The sequence below is a fragment of the Nilaparvata lugens genome, chromosome X (assembly GCF_014356525.2).
Source record: "Nilaparvata lugens isolate BPH chromosome X, ASM1435652v1, whole genome shotgun sequence".
Classification (NCBI taxonomy): Eukaryota; Metazoa; Arthropoda; class Insecta; order Hemiptera; family Delphacidae; genus Nilaparvata; species Nilaparvata lugens.
Genome location: NC_052518.1, coordinates 99,762,206 through 99,779,877, shown reverse-complemented (window position 1 = coordinate 99,779,877; position 17,672 = coordinate 99,762,206). Strand labels below are relative to the sequence as shown.

The window sequence follows — 17,672 nt, the reverse complement described above, 5'->3', positions numbered from 1 at the left end:
ACATAGTAGATCAACTATTCATTGAAAATTGGGTACTCTCTTGTTAGAACTTCAATATGAAAAATCATGTTAGTTCTGAGAATATATTGCTTGGTTTTTCTCTCCCAATCTGTGATTTTTTGAGAATAGTATGAATAAATAAAAATGAATATTTGAATTCAAACTAACCATTTTCAAAATAGACAGTACATAGTAAATTAACTATTCATTGAAAATTGGGTACTCTCTTGTTAGAACTTCAATATGGAAAATAATGTTTGTTCTGGGAGAATATTGCTTGGGTTTTCTCTCCCAATCTGTGCTTTTTTGAAAATAGAATGAATAAATAAAAATAAATAATATTTATTTATCAAGCTTATTCATTGCTTATCAAGCTTATTCAAAATTCAAAATATTATTTGAAGTCCAGTTAACCATTCTAAAAATAGACAGTACAAATTAGATCAAACATCAAACTATTTATCGAAATAGAACTCTAATGTTATTCATAAAAACCTAATTGAACACATGACCCACTGAAAATTTCTTGCTATATCCCACGTAAATAAGTCTACATTTTTTTGTGGTGAGAGTGATACACTAGGAACAAAATTCACGTCAACCAAATTTCTAACTTGACTGGTAGTAATATCTTAACTGGTAGTAATTTCTAACTTAACTGGTAGTAATAAGTAAGCCTATTCCATTTTTTAATCTGTTCATAATCTAATTAAAAATAAGAAGAGAATTCATAATCGATTCTATAAATTTGTTTCAAATTTTGGAATATTTCTAACTTGCTTGAAAAAGATGGATGACTAAATATACTGCCCAAAGTTACTTATCGTATTCGTGATCAAATTGTATATTTTATTTCAAAGAGAACATTTTTGTTCCAACTCCACCAAAGACTCTCTTGATGAATTTTGGTGGGGAAAATTTAATGAAACTATATATTTACGATTGAACTATTATAGATGCAATGCCTAATCTCGGAATGAGAAACGTTCGTACCAAGTCATGATATATCACATACTTTACAAGAGCATTAATCTGTTTATTCATTTTTTACAACTTGTCAGTTATAGCAAAACATTTTCATGTCACATATTATAGTACATCTGTTTCTATCTGTTTCTGTACATCTATAGTACATAGTTTCATCTGTATACTTTTTTGGAATATATCTGCCTGTTTTTCAAAACAAAGTCTTGGAATACGAAAAATAAAATACTGTAAAATTATGGATATATCATTGCTTTTTGAATAGCCGGCATAACTATTGAGGCTTTCTAACTGATCTAGTCCTCACGAAATTAATCCATTTCACAGATGATTAGATTAAACATTATTCTGAATACAATTTTCAACTGTTGGCACCAAACTATCAACTTTATTCTCAATTGATGTTTGATATTGGAAACATATATTGTACAGTTTCACAAATCTTTAACTGTCAGCTGCTCATTTTACAGGCTCACCAACAAAATAGCAGAAACTTGTGTTAATTTTGTGGCACACTACAATTAAATAAAAAAATGAAGATTAGTTTTCTCGTAGTCATTTCCAATCTTTAGGTAGACCGCAGTTGAATCACTAATCATAGCCACAGTTGAATCACCAATCATAACCGCAGTTGAATCACTAATCATAACCGCAGTTGAATCAGTTGAATCACTAATCATAACCGCAGTTGAATCACTAATCATAGCCGCAGTTGAATCAGTTGAATCACTAATCATAACCGCAGTTGAAACAGTTATCACTAAAATGCATCTAATTGACAAGGTGATTAGAAATAACTAATTTCGCTTCTTAGTATCACAAGTTCAAAATTATCATTCTTATACACTAGATTCTGGGATGTATCAATTAGCCTGAGTAGTTTTATGCACACTCGCATGTGAAATACTCAATTATATTCTCCTTAATGGCATGCAAATTTAAAATAAAGTCATCGAATCATTTATATTTACTAATCATGTACCGACACATGAGTAATATAGTTCATTTACACTGTCTTTAATATAAGCCATGGTGCAGTTGGCATAGCAAGAAACGGGACATTTTTTACATTTTAAATCTCCATCAAATAGAATAGAGTCCCCAAAAACTCGTTTATTGTATATTTATTTGAGCTCTATTCTAAATTAAAAATGCTAGTTTTATATCTAGAGGCAATGATCGAGGATATTACTTGCTAATTGAGCAAGAAACACAAACAGGGTTATATTACATTCCGTAGCATGCATTATAATAAACATATATCACTATTCCAGTATGAATAAACATCTATGCAGAATTTTTTTCTTCTTCTACATAAATCTTTACCTTCTTAAATCATATTTTAGTTTTAATAGGGCTTCAAAACAGAACACAACAAACGCAAATCAACTAGTGAGCCCCCTGGGCTGGAGAACTCGCTTATGATCTGTTATACTGATTTTGAAATCCGCAACTTGACAGATTCTTAATCAATGTAGCTTCATAGTTCACTCCATATGGGTGGAAGGTCTGATTGAAAATTCAAGCCAAACAGCTGAAATCACTTGTAGGTGCATAATAGACAAACAGTCTGTATGATAGCTCCCCAAAAACATAATATTAGTCAGTTGGATGATAAGACATTAAAAATATTTTATGCAGCACTTCCAATGTAATCCTGTTATAGCCTCGAAAACGAAGAAGTGGGTCATACCCGTTAATTTCGACCAACAACTCGACTATGTAAGAAAATTTGAAGTTGATTCATGAAACTAAATCGTCCATGAAACTAATCGATTCATGAAACTAATCGATTATCAAACATAATCGTCCAGCATACAAACAAACCCACACACGGACAATGACTCGAGGCTGTAGTTATCAGTAAGATAGTAAGAACTCGCTGCGCTCGTTTAACAAGCTGGCCATCGATCTAGAGAGTATTATTTTGAAAAATTGCAATATTCTCACTTGTTATGTTGATTCTTCATGACCTGTAAAAAGTAAACCAGGACATTACGGTCACACTATACAAGAAATAATTTATGAACAATGTTATATTCCAGTAATACCTGGGAGTTGCATTCGTACTATCATAGAATAAATTAATACCATTTGATTGAATAATCTATCTTCAACAGGGTTGAATTTCCCAATAGGCCCAGGCCTATGAGCGCAAGCACCTAGAGGGCACATGAAAACAGAAAGTAGAATATTTACTGGAAATAAAAAAGATAGCCTTCCATACTCTATTCAATCACCTGCTTATTTGAAATCTTTAAACTATTGTAGCCCTTAGGGTTGCGAAAATATCTGAATATAAATATACATTAATTTTATGATGACATAATATTTGACAGAACCCAATTCAGAAGGAGTGTTGCAAAGTGGGAAATAAGCCCCGTGGAAATTAAAAGGAGAAATGTAGTCTTTTCCCAAGAAAGGAGAGAGGCTATATCGGATAGAATGAAAAAAATTTGGGAGAATCGAGGAAATAAGGATCTAATACGGCATCCAAAGTAAATACTTAGCGATTTTCATACAAGGGAATTTGACGCATAATAATATACATTAATATTTTATTGTCTTACACATGGGAGAATTTATTGTATTTGAGTCTGGTTTTCATTTTATTTTTCCATTCGAGATATGAATGATGAAGAAAACTATCAAAACATTCTATCTGTCCTTCAAAAGTCTACTTGGAAAATCTGAGAAAATGCTTCTGAAAAGCGAAGATATACTCTAAATGAAGAAAGCCAAAAATACTCTCAGCCCCGAAAATCCTTTCTCAACTCTCAGTCCCGAAATCCTACCTGAACCTGTGTATCAAATTTCAACTTTCCTAGCTCAAAAAATAATTTAAAAATTATGTTTATATTCCAGTAATAGCTTCGTACTATAATAGAATAAATAATTACCATTTAATTTGATCATCTATTTTCAACAGGGGTTCTTGGAGTAAATAAATAACCTTTTTATCAAATACTTATCATTGAATACACTACTCAGGGAAATAACATAAAATCGACTCAGGAGTGGCTGAGTTAGTCCAAGCTTACAAAACCGAAGCTGTCTGACGATCAGTCGCCATTTTACGTTCAGAGCTCAGTGCCAATAGGAAGCGAGCGTTACATGCTAGTCATTGTCCAATGAGACTCCTCGTTCAGTTTAGGGCGTGGCTTACGTTAACACAGCTACTCCCACATCTTTGGTGTCTCGAATTAGTTCTGTCATTCGCCGCTAGAATAACTTTTTTCTCGGATTGAACCAACTAGACACCATATTATTTTAAAAATTACAAGTTGAATCGTGAAATGATGTTCAAGCAATCAACATAATAAACCTTCTATGATTTAAGGAGGCTAACTAGAATCGGGGCGGAGAAAAATTGGGCCTAGGGACTAGGGACACCAAATTATTTTAAAAATTACAAGTTGAATCGTGAAATGATGTCCAAGCAATCAACATAATAAACCTTCTATGATTTAAGGAGGCTAACTAGAATCGGGGCGGAGAAAAATTGGGCCTAGGGACGCCGATTTGCTAAATCCGACCCTGACCTTCAAAAAATAATAATATTCGTATGGTTTATATTGGTGGGGAGTCCCTTACGGAAGTTCCATCTCGCCTGAATATATCATTCAAGTCGTCAATAAGCCTCACGACTGCCATACTTCAGTCGGGACCGACTATTTAACGTTCCCATCCGATAACACTGACCTTCAATTATTTACTCTCAAGACAATAATTAATTTAGTCGAACAATTCACTAAAGCATTTACGTTGAGTTACAGATTCATACACTAATTGACTTATTCTATTTCATTATATTCATACCTAGATTCATAAACTTATCAAATTCAACTCTCCCGCAATAATAATCTTATAATACTAATACAAAGAGAGTTTAATACTATAGATAAGATAAGTTGGCTTATCTCGAATGATCTAGAGAATGTAATTTAATAAAAATTGCGTTATAATCTGCCTATTCTAATAGTTATATGCTGTAAATACATACCGTACTCGAGATAAGCCAACTATCTTATCAAGAGTTTACACCTCAGGTCCATTGAATCATTCTCATTCATGATTTATAATCATAGTAAATATAATATTATAGTTGAGAACGATGTGGCAGAATCATTAATGATCAATTTAACGGCCACTGTCTGATTCGATATTTGTCTTTTCATAATAGAGTACTTATTACATCTTATTAAAGCTCCTTATTAAATAGTACTGTTTATGTAGTGGAGTTTTTACTTTCCTTGTCCTACTTGCTACCACAGGTAAGGAAAGTATTGCTTATAAAAAAAAATTAAGGTACCCCAATTCTAACCGTATACATTTAAAGGTCTCCCAACCAGAAAATGGTTTTTGAGTATTGCTCAGTGTCTGTATACACGATATCTCTTTCCCATTTGACGGATTGACTTGAAATCTTAAACTTCACAGCTGTTTTGAAATCGTATAACTTATAAGCGGGGAAAATTGTGTAAGAGTACCACGCTATTTTGAAACTGTATTCATGAAATCGTTTCTGTGTGAACACGTCCCATTCATAATAATATTCAAAATTCTAGAATTGAATCCATTCTTCGTTCACCACTTTAGTTGATGCTCTTCAGTGCAAAATGATAACATGATCATAAAATTTTCAGGAAACTTACATGGTTTTTGTCAGACATCCTTTGACCTTCTTCCAATTCAATGAAATCAACAATCTCAAGGCTATTTGATCAAATAATAAGAATCATTGTCTTTTTTTTCAAATAAAAATCATTATTTGTTACCTCCTCCATCACCTATCTTAAATCAATCTCCCTTTACTGAATAAATCTGCCAATCACATACATAGAACCATCTTCGTACAGTATCTGTACATAGATACGGTATCTGTAAAGTAGTTTTTCACTCGACAATCTAAATTGATGCAATCCACCCTGGCATTCTAAGGCCCGGTTGCTCAAAAGCCGGTTAAATTTTAACCTTGATTAATTCCACGGTGACCAATCAGAGAAGGCTTTTTAGAAAAGACCCAATCAGAGAAGGCTTTTTAGAAAAAAACTTCTCTGATTGGTTCTCGTGGAACTAACCACGATTAAAATTTAATCGGCACTTTGTCTAATAAAAATCCCTTCTCAAAATAACTTTTTTGGAATAGTAATCAAAGTATGTAATAATTTCTTTCTTACCAGATTGACCAAAACAAATTGTAAACCTTCCCTTTAATCATAAACAATTCGAAGAATTAGGTGTTCATGAGAATTTCGTTTCAATTAAAATCAATCAATCTTTTATTTTTTCAACTGCCACTTGGAGTTTCACAACTCACGTTTATGTAATTCTATAAATTTTGATAATTTATTGGAATGATTCGCTTGTTACTTGTAGAATGCTAAATGTAGCTTTCCATTAGTAGCATGATAGTAGCATGTATTAAATATAAATGTATGGCTTCAATGCATGTCAGTTGTTTGACTAATTTTATGGGTAATACAGTAATAGATGTTCGATGATTGGAGGTGTCAAGATCAACTAAGACCCAGCTTCAGACGGACCCTGTTCGGTAAACGGACCAAAACACAATTATGATGAGAATAAAACTCATGATTTACTTGCTCGAACCTCTTTGCTACTCTCTGCCAACCGATTATAGCCTATTTTTAAGATAAATATTTCGATAATTGGTTGAGATTTTCACATACTTTGTCAACAGATGAGAATGACCAACTGAAACGTTGAATAGGTCTACTGTCATTTTTTTTATGATGACCATATCATTGCCCACTTTGCATTCCTAAAGGTTGTTTTCACACTGACCGATTCCTCAGCGTCATTACAGAACAGGAAATTCTCCGATTGGCTGATTCTTGAAACGTCAAACTAATCAACCAATAGGAGAGGCTCCCATTACAACTCTTAAAAAATAGCTACTGCTAAGCTCTCCTATTATTGGCTGATTCTTGATACGTCAAACTAATCAGCCAATAGGAGAGGCTCTCGTTACAGCTCTTAAAAAAAAGCTACTGCTAAGCTCTCCTATTGGCTGGTTCTTGATACGTCAAACTAAAGGCTCCTGTTACAACTCTTAAAAAATAGCTACTGCTAAGCTCTCCTATTGGCTGATTCTTGATACGTCAACGTAATCAGCCAATAGGAGAGGCCCTGCTGTGTCGCCGAGGAATCGGTAAATGTGAAAACGGCTAATCTAAAGACATGACATGATCAAATACTCGACAGCCCGTTTGATTGCATTTGGCTCAGTATTTTCAAATAATGACAAAGTTGTACTTTCATATTATTTATTTTCGATGATAAGTTTTAGAAAATTGAAGGACATAGCTAAAATTGATACAAAACAGCTCAGAAGCGAACAGGAAAATTGTAAAAATGAATATGATATAAAATTGAATTGGAATTCAAAAAGATTACGCTCATATTTGTTGAACTCATATCGTTGAACTCAAATAACATGAATATTATATTGGATTCTCAACTCTTCTATCATTCTCATTTGAGGGCTAAGTGTAAGAGTGGGCCAACTGCGCCCTCCTAGGTTAAAAATAAAGGCAGTCATTCTTTTCTATTCTGAATATTAGTAGGCTTAGATTCTAAGAGTAGCTGCAGCTTCGAAGAAGTTAGTATAGTTGTGTATTTTTTCACAATTAAAGACTCACCAAAATTATTACAATTTCACCCAGCTATTTTTACATTGTATGCTTTACTTAATGCATAGTATTCAGCTCTCTACGTTTGCTGTAGAATGAGCATGTTTCAATTAACAAATGCAATAACATCGAACTGTTTAGTTAAACTATAAAACCAGTTACAAACAGATAGATTTTTGGACGTACGACTTTTTGCCGTCCTCATAAATTCTAGTAGATTAAACAGATGATGTTTGTCAAGTTCTGTTATATCTAGTAGAATTCATAAGGAAGGCAAAAAATAGAACGAACAAAAATCAATGTGTGTGTAACTGGCTTATCACTTTTGAAAGAATACGTACCTGGTGGATCATTAAAAATGCTCTTGCCTTGACAATAAATTAATGATCTCATAATATTTAAATGAATTTAAATATTTTTATTGATTCAAATTTAATGTTTTTATTAAGTTATTCAAATGATTTATTAGATGATGTTCCAATAAGTATCCGTTCCAGTTTTTATTAATTCTAATCAATTATTACGTTTTCCATGTCCAGTAAATTTTTTCCAGTGATATTTAGAACGAACTTTGGAATATTTCCAAACATTTATACAGAAACTATTGTATAGTCCAAGGTTTGATAATCTTACACAAAATCTAAAATCAGCTAAGTCAATTTCAACTGATATGAATTACAATTTAGAAGCACAGAGTGTTTCAAAAAGATCTCTAGTTTTGAGTACCTATGAATTGACTGACATACACCATCAATGAAAAAAGTGATTCTTTGGTTCTTTCAACTGGAATAATATTTTCTATGTGACAACCGAACACTATTTGTAAAGTTTGAAGCAAAACCCTGAAGGGAAATGAAAAGTATAGGTTTATAAGTAGCCGAGAAATAGACCCAGCCATGTCTACCCACTCTCCACTAAAACGTTTCAGGCCTACAATAGAATGAAAAATAGTAGAGAAAAAAATGGAATACAATTGAATGGTATTCATATATAATATATAAATATATATCACATAAATAAAAATCTACAGATGAAATCCCGGGCTGAAAAATAATTTTTGAATAGTAGCGCTCATCGAATTTCCATGTAGCTGTTTACCCTGTTGTCAATATTTGCAGTAGCAGAAGTCTTCGGGGTGAATTACAGCATTTAATTTGGATTTTCGTTCAATAATAATGATAAATAAAAATCATATGTACAGGGCAACAAATGAATCCCTCTTAGGCCCGATTGCACAAAAGCCGGTTAAATTTTAACCGCGATTGATTTCACGAGAACCAATCAGCGGCTTTTTTTGAAAAGACGGCTTCTCTGATTGGTTCTCCTGTAATTAATCACGATTAAAATTTAACCAGCACTTAGAGTATTCCAATATTAAAACAAGATATCCTCGTTCATTTTCCGTACCTACTTGTTGATTCACTATAATTTGATCTATAGTCTATAAATCATATTTTAATTTGATTTATACTGAACCGCATTTTATAAAACTACACCTCTCGACATTCATTGAATGATCGTGTGATTTGTTTTGATTTGATGAACCCGCCATATATGTAGTATGGTATACCGGTATGATAATATTTGTTGGATGATCGATTCTTCGATAAGAAATAATAATAATTGATAACTTCTATATTCTGAACTGAATTGAATGTCGTAGGCCTATCACTTCTCTCTGTACTCTATACCATCAGTATTAAACTATCACAAGTTTTTTTCCACCAGTAAAAATCCTTAACTTTACTTTCTTTCTCTCTCTATCACCTATTTTGAAAATGTGCACGTATCTTGCATGACACTTCTTCAATCAACGCTGGAAAAATCATAGCACTTTTCTCAAATCTTCATTTCTCCACTTTCCTGGAGACCCAATCGTTAGAAATGGATAATTTGAAATAGTGACCCAATCCCTCGCTTTCAACACCAGATTTATGTTGTTATTTGAAATTCCATGTCCAAACAGATCATATATTTCGTCAAGGCATGAATATTTGAATAGAATGGGCACTGTTACAAGTTAGTGCTTCTCTCTCTACCAATCCGAGTCCGTTCACTTTGTTGCTTGCTTTTCATCTCAATTCTATCATTAATTTCATTCTTGAATTAGACCTAGACAGCCAATGCACATTTATTTTTATTTCAAAACTCAGAATTCGGATGGAGGAAAATTGGTGCCCCATCGCTGAACACACAATTTTCTGCAATATAAATAGGCTACATCTAAAATAACAATAAGCTTTCAAGTAATATCCTTGCTGAAACATAACCGCAATACTGGATAAATTGATATAGTTGAAAACATGAAATAAATTGAGTAAAACTTTCGATGAATTTTTAGAGCAGGCCTCGTTTCTATTCTTGAATATTAATCAAATAAATAGATTATGAAAAGTATTATCAATTTGACAACCTTTCTTCTCAGACGTCCTAAAAGTTGCTTCACTCGTTTCAATGAATCGAACTTTTACCTAACTAAACTTCAATTCACAATAAGTATCTAGAGCACTCTGACTTTTTTTAGATGAATCTTTGAAATTTCAGTACATTTAATATAATGGACATCCTCCAGAATTAAATATTGAATATCCATGAAAAACTTATCAGATTATCAACTAGGTAAGGTATTTAAGTTGTTCTCATTTTAGTGTATGAAAGCTGGTGAAGCTATTACGTTGAGTGCAAACTTTCCCAAAGAATGAGAAATCTACTGTCCTTCTCCACCTGATCTTATCTTTTAAGAGGTCACATGATGGATGTAATTCAATAGATAAAAAGTTGCGCTCGCTAATGAGATTTATGACTATTATGTTAATAGACTGATCGTAAATTGAAAAATATTCTTGAAGAATATAAATGTATAAATAATAAATACACCATTGATCGGAATGACAGGTTGAAATAATTTTGAACTTCCCACTAAAAAATATTTATGAATATAAATGTAGAAATAATAAATACACCATTGAACGGAATGACAGTTTGAAATAATTTTGAACTTCCCACTAAAAAGTATTCATGAAAGTGTAATGAAATCACTTCTCTATTCTATATAAACTCACACGATTTTCAAATTCCAATTTTTCTATATCTTTCCATGAACCTTATCAACTTGAGGCTGATCATCTTTTTTTCAATGTAATAATTTTATAAGTTTTATCCGTATTACTATCATCTGCAGGCTCTTATATTAAATGCTTTTTGTTATGAGTTCAGATAATCTGTTCATCTCAGTCTTGAAATTTTAAAGAATTATGAATGTAGTTTGAGTTCTTCAGAATTGAGTATTGTTTGCTTGGTCTCCCTCTAGTTATTAGTGTTTGTCAGTGTCTGAATGTTCATCCAAGAAAGTGAATCGATAACCGTGAATTATGTTAATGGTTGTGAATTGATTGTAATTGAGTGGATCAATTGAAATCACATGATATTTCTGCAAAGTGTGTGTAATTTGCTGTGACCGTTTTGAAAATATTGTGGTATAATATATGTTTCAGTGCGAGATATAATGTTTTAATTTGTTTGATTGAGGCCGATCAACTGGTATTTATGGGTAAGTGCGTTTGTCCTGTTTCAATGTGTTAAAATGGTGTATGCAGATCATGAACAGTGCTTTTAAATGTTTTCTTTTTAGTAAATGTTAGTTATAATATTCCTTTTCATCGTATCATATGTTGATGGAAAACTCCAGCTCAAATAATTCCACAATTGAATCCGAAACTATATTTTTATTTATTTGTTATTTACGAAGATGGATATCAAGACGTTATTGTTTGTTCCATTGAGTTATGAGAGCATGTATTGGAAGTAACCTGCTTTCTGTATATATTGGATCTGTCGATATTGTGTTTATTTGTTCAAGGTAGATGATTAATGTGTTTTGTTCAAACCATAATTAAATTATTTCAACGTTCCTTATTGTTTTGAAACAGGACAAAACACATAATTTCAACACAGGCGGTGAATACACCACTTCTACAATCAACAAAATAAATGAAAACCCAAATGGGATTTGACACAAATTGAATGTCGAACGTCAAATGTAAAACACGTACCTAATATTTGAAGACACTGTACCTTGAAGTAGTTTGATCTTTATAGCGACAACAACATATATCGATATATGCTATAGATATATTATTCATTCACGATTCAGACACTGACAAACATTCATAGCTAGAAGCATGCTGTCATCAATCTTAAGCTAATCTCATTGAAAAACATTTCCTGCTGTATCTCATGACATTCTGACTTTCTATTTCAATTCAATTTGTTTAGTCGAGAATTTGTCAAAACAGTTGTCAAATATTTAAATCTTATTTTGGAGAATTACTTACGATATTTATTATGAATTGGCAACTCATTTCAGAAAGTTAATACAATGAATATAGGCATTTATCAAACTGTAAATTGATGTTTGGTGTACATTTATTGTTGCTGTAATAACATTGGATTTACTGTTTTTATTCGCTTGAATCCATCAAATAATCCAAGTATAATCACATTCAATGAAACAACATTTTTCAGGATTGTAAAATAATATTACTCTTGCAATATTTAATATAAAAGTCTTCAGTAAAAGATTTATCAAGCTCAATTTAAATGGACAGGTAGAAACGACAACCAAAACGTAATTCGAACAACTGAGAAAAGCCAATATCTAATATTATTCTCGTAAAAACTTATTGAGTATCAAGCATGTATCGTCATATGATTTACATGTGACTTGTTATTGCTATTAATTTGATACTTGAATAATAAAAGAAAGCCACCCATCTAGCGTTTCCAAGTACCTTGTCAATTCCAGAAGTTATGTAATTCTGAATGATTCAGTCGAAATTAAAGTATCATGAGTTGACAGTTTCATAATTGCAAAATTTTGCACATGATTTTGTCGTTGTAAATTCTGCCGTATTTGAATGATGAATGAAAGTGACTTCGTCACTGAAGTATCTATATAGAATATAAAGTATAGAAAGAAAATGAAATTGTCTCCCATGCGTCATTTCAGTTGTACGAATCGTAGTACATATTTTTTAACACCTATTCTTACTTAATGGATTGACGAATCAGCTTGTGAACGCCATGCAGGTTGCTTTCTTTTTTATTCCTGTCTGGAATCAGTGTTATGAATCAATTTAACTCTATAACCTACCCTGCCTAAAATGCTTATCAACTCTAAATTCCCATTCATTTGAGTAATCGACTGAACGCACGTTCAAGTGTGTATCATTTTTTGAAAATATTCATTCATCAGGTGTCACTAAGAATTTTTGTGCATATACACAAAATCATTAATGAGTTATCAATAAATTCAAATCGATTTCATGAACAATATTCTATAGAAACTTCAATTTTGGACAAGTTTACGAATGATATTAAGAGTGTTCAGCTTGAATAAGGGTTAATTTGTAAGCCTCTAAAAGTGGCATATTGATGAATTTTCTATTTGGAGGAAGCCCATATAATTCCGATTCTTGTGCGGTAATGGGAGGGATCAGAGATCAATTAACCTACAATTCCCTGCCGGGTTTATCTAGTGGTATGGAGTGTTACAAACGTCGGTCTGTTAGCACCGCCTGGTTCGTGGGTTCGAATCCCGCCGATGGTATGGACGTTTAATCATCTCATCAATTCACCTATGCACTCTTTATTACCCACGCACAAGCAAACAGCTGATGTGGGCATCATCTGCAATAATAAAAATTATATGGGTTCCTAATCGCACTTAAATACTTGGTATCGTTTCTGTATAATTTAACTGGAATGTGATTAACTTAATTCAAGATTTCTTTATTGCAAAAGAAAAATGTACAAATGTCAATAAAACATCGTCATAAAATAAAAATGATAAATACAAGTATTTACATTCAAAGAAATAAAAATTCAAACACAACGAACACAATATTACGGGACCAAGTGAGTGTTCAGAACTTATATACCGGTTGTTCCTTGGTTATCCGAATGTACGGTTACTTTAAATATCTTATGAAAGTAATAAATGAAAAGTGAATCATGAACTTTCTCAGAATTTTTCAGGATGTGGGAGTCCTTTCAATCATGAATTACGTGATTCCAACAGAATTTCTTGTAATGTGTTTTGACTAACCGATTTCATTCTGACTTTCAAGTAGAAAATTAATTTTATATCATGAGTGAATATCAAATTCAGCTTCCCAATTTAGTAAAAATACAAATCACGTGGAAGAAGACAGTGAAGGGGTAGCGAGGAGATCCTTGAAATTCTTCATTGTTCGAAAACAATTCTTTGGAGGGTCCCAAAAGGAGGAAGTCAGCAGTGTCTAAAATGAAACTAACGAGCTGACTGACTGATGAGTCATTGGGCTGCTGAGGGGGGGGGTGAACACCTCTGATGAAGAGATGATAGGATACTTTTTCTAAATTTTCACCAAAACATTGAACGTTTGAGATTTTTTCCATTAGAATACACTAAACTAGAAGGGCCTTATCAAGTTGAACACATTGTATCACCAATTGAATTTTATCCAAAATTGATTCAATGGTATAAATTTCAGTTATTTTCATGGTCAAGTTCAGTTAACTGTCGTATTCTTGTCTAATGTATGAGATAATACGCAGTGAATCATCGTTTGGATGTATAAAAATAATTAACGGTTTTAATAAATTTATTCTGCATCGATGAAACAATCTTATTCCAGAATCGTTATTTCATTGTCACGGAGCATTTGAATTCTTGGTGACGCTTGTATGTTTCATTAGGAATATATTGCTTTCGTTATTTCAATTGTGTTGTATGAAAGCTTGCAATACATATATATTTTATTCATATCATTTTTGAGATAAATCATGCTAATTCAAATGATTCATTCTCTATATTTACGGACAATAATATGAATGGAGTCATTCTTTACTATCCAGCTCTATAACGGAGATAAATTTCAACAAACTTTGTTGTGATTAAATGCTCAACAATAAGCATAAAACTTGAAGATTTCATATGATACATATAAAACTTTTCATACAATCAGTTTAAATGTTGAAAAATAATTAGCTCTGGTCATTTCATGAGCTTCTTGCCAAGATACATTTTGTAATCACATATGTTTTTTATGATCAAGTGGAATATAATCATGATTGAATTGCCACATTATCATGACTGAAAAAGAGCATAATATTTTCACATCAAATAAATAAAGCTCTATTCAAATTTCACATTATAAATAAAAGCCTCTCTTATGACGTTATGTTCACATTATAAGAGAGCCAATACATGGCTTGCTCACTCAAATAACAAACCAATATAATCGAACTCATTGATCAAATGCTAGTGTTCAATACAGTTGATTGATTGTTTGTTTTTTTTCTGACCATTATTTTCATTGGTTTTATTACTCGATCATTTTGAGTCTTTTGGAAATGGTATGACTGTAAGCCCATGTCTTTTTTCTTAGCAAACTTGATGTAGCATGATTGTCGATGTGCGTTTCTGAATTTTCTCTCACTGGATCTTTTTCTTTCTAAATCTTTTCCCCCTCTGTCTATCTGTCTTTCTCTCTCTCTCTCTAGATGCCTGCCCTGTTCCCACACAAGTAGACCTGCGAGAGGTAAGCACACACTCACACTACATATCTATAAAAATATAGGCATATATATTTTTTCATTACACTGTTTATACACTGTTAATTAATCGTTAGTTGTGTTTTATAACTTTATAAACTATAATATCAATTTACGAAGGTATTCTGGTTGTAAAGTTTTATTGATCAAAACATAATGGTGAGGGGATTCGAAAAATTCAACCTACTGAATAGAAAAACAACGTTTTCAAGAAAATTATCAGCCTACAAAACCTTATCTCAGTTTGTTGAAGTATCATTCTTTCAAACAACACAACAAAACACTTTGTATTACTATCATATTGTACATCAAAAAATCTTGCAGATACTATATATTCATTCTACAATCATAAAAACTATTTTTTAATATTCTATATGAACGACAAATACCAATTTCCATTTCAAAACCATTGAATTCCTTTGAAAAATGTTCATGCCTGATTTGATGGATGTTGTGGAAAATTATTTGCAATCCTATTGTGTTATTATAATCAATGTTCAATTTTGTTTACTATATACATATATTTGCGCTCTGTAAATAATCGATTTTGATCAATCATTGATGAAGCAATTTAGTTTTGTCAAATGAAAAGGCTTATTGTCTGTAGCATGATTGTTGGTTTTTTCTTGTCTAAAGGATGATGAAGCTGATTTGGTGTTTGTATGATTCAATGAGAGTGTGGGCGCTTTTAATCATAGAAACTTTAAATTCAAATTCATCCCATACTTAACTGACTAAATGAGTTTCTCGAATAGGAAAGGGTCGTTATGATGGTTCTATTGTGACTATGAAATATATTGGTCAACAAGAATAAGTTCAGTTTCTTAAATCTTTTTTTCAAATTCTCTGTCTAAGCTAGTGTCACTTTGGTTTAGGGCTGCCTCCAATTTCAACTCTCCTCGTGAGACAAACAACTTTCATTGTTGGAAGGCAACTTTGACCATAAAGATAACATAGTTATAGTTATTTTTCTGAATACATTTTAACATAAATCTTGCCAAAATTGAACAATTCAAAAACCAACTAGTTGAGCGATTTCTACTCATTGTTGAAGAATGAGAAATGTCCAATTTCAAAGTACAGTATCATAATATCAGTGGAAAACATAAATCTTGACAATTGAACAATTCAAAAACCAACTGGTTGAACAATTTCTACTCATTGTTGAAGAATGAGAAATTCCAATTTCAAAGTACAGTATCATAATATATGGTAAACCTATCTTTTAAATAGTAATGAAAACAGTAAATCTGCTATAACACTCAAAAAGTAGGTACTCCTATCAAAATTACAGCATCCTATCAAACTTTGTTTTCCTATTATGCCAATCCAAGATATTCTTAAAATGATATTCCACTGGATAAAAACAACTTGATGCTGTCACTACCACTAATTTATTAAAACTATTTGAGATACTAGTCCAACCATTATGAATCTGTAGCCAACTGAGAGCTTGAGCGGCAGAATAATATATTATAGTATGATGAAGCCCTACGAATGATTGGCCATTAGCTGTTGACCAATAATGGTCGAGCTCTACTGCTATTGGCCGAGACTATAGACGCGCTCAAGTATTCCAAAAATAGTCATGAGAGTCGTTATAAAACAACAAACGAAAAGAAACTTAGTAACTGAGAAAACCAAGATGAAAACCATGATCATGTTTCATATGTGATCTTCATAGACGTTCATAGACGGGTAATAATGAAGATTAAAGTTGATAATTCAATCAAATATACAATTTGGAAGAATTAACAATTTAAAAAAATGTATATTTTGGATTGTTATCCTAAAGATTCTCAACTTTCAAATGTTTAATATGACTTGAGCCTTCCAATCAGAATTGCTGTTTTAGGGCCGGTTTCCGAGCTCGGGATTCAGCTAAGTTCTAAACTTTAAACAGCTTGATTCAGTAAATTGGCTCTCCAAAACGGGGCGTAGTCGCAGTTTATTATGATAATCTTTATTTTATCATTTCTATAATTGGAAACGTTTTTCCTTGACGAAATGAAACATTCCTAAAAATTTCAAAATAGCTGAAACTTTACACTTTTTCTCTGTATTTTATTTTTTGTTCAATTTTCTAGTTTTCGAAATTTAATTTAAACATGGACTGCGACTACGCCCCGTTTCGGAAAGCCAATTTTCTGACTCAAGCTGTTTGAAGTCTAGAACTTGGCTAAATCGCGAGCTCGGAAACCGGCCCTTAAGTCTGTGCAAAGGCTAAAAATAAACTTTCTACTCGCGATATTTTTCGAAGTTTTTCGATTTCTATATCATCAAACTATCAAAATAAAAATGTTTTTCAGAAAAACATTTTTTTCTGAACATTATTTTTTGAAATATGAACGCCTAAAGTTTAAATTTTTGATACAGAACATTTCAAATTCGGTAAGAGATAAATCCATGAGATTCAGAGGCTAAATTCTTCATGGT

At 32.1% G+C, this 17,672-nt stretch overlaps 1 protein-coding gene across 1 annotated transcript in view; it reads left to right on the top strand.

Moving 5' to 3' along the window:
• The window catches only part of LOC111058550 (RIMS-binding protein 2), a 196,712-nt gene that overhangs the window by 165,408 nt on the left and 13,632 nt on the right, over positions 1 to 17,672 (top strand). Inside the window, exon 28 of the mRNA XM_039442150.1 lies at positions 15,186 to 15,223. Coding sequence (XP_039298084.1) covers positions 15,186 to 15,223 — 38 coding nt within the window. The remainder of the gene's footprint in view (positions 1 to 15,185; positions 15,224 to 17,672) is intronic.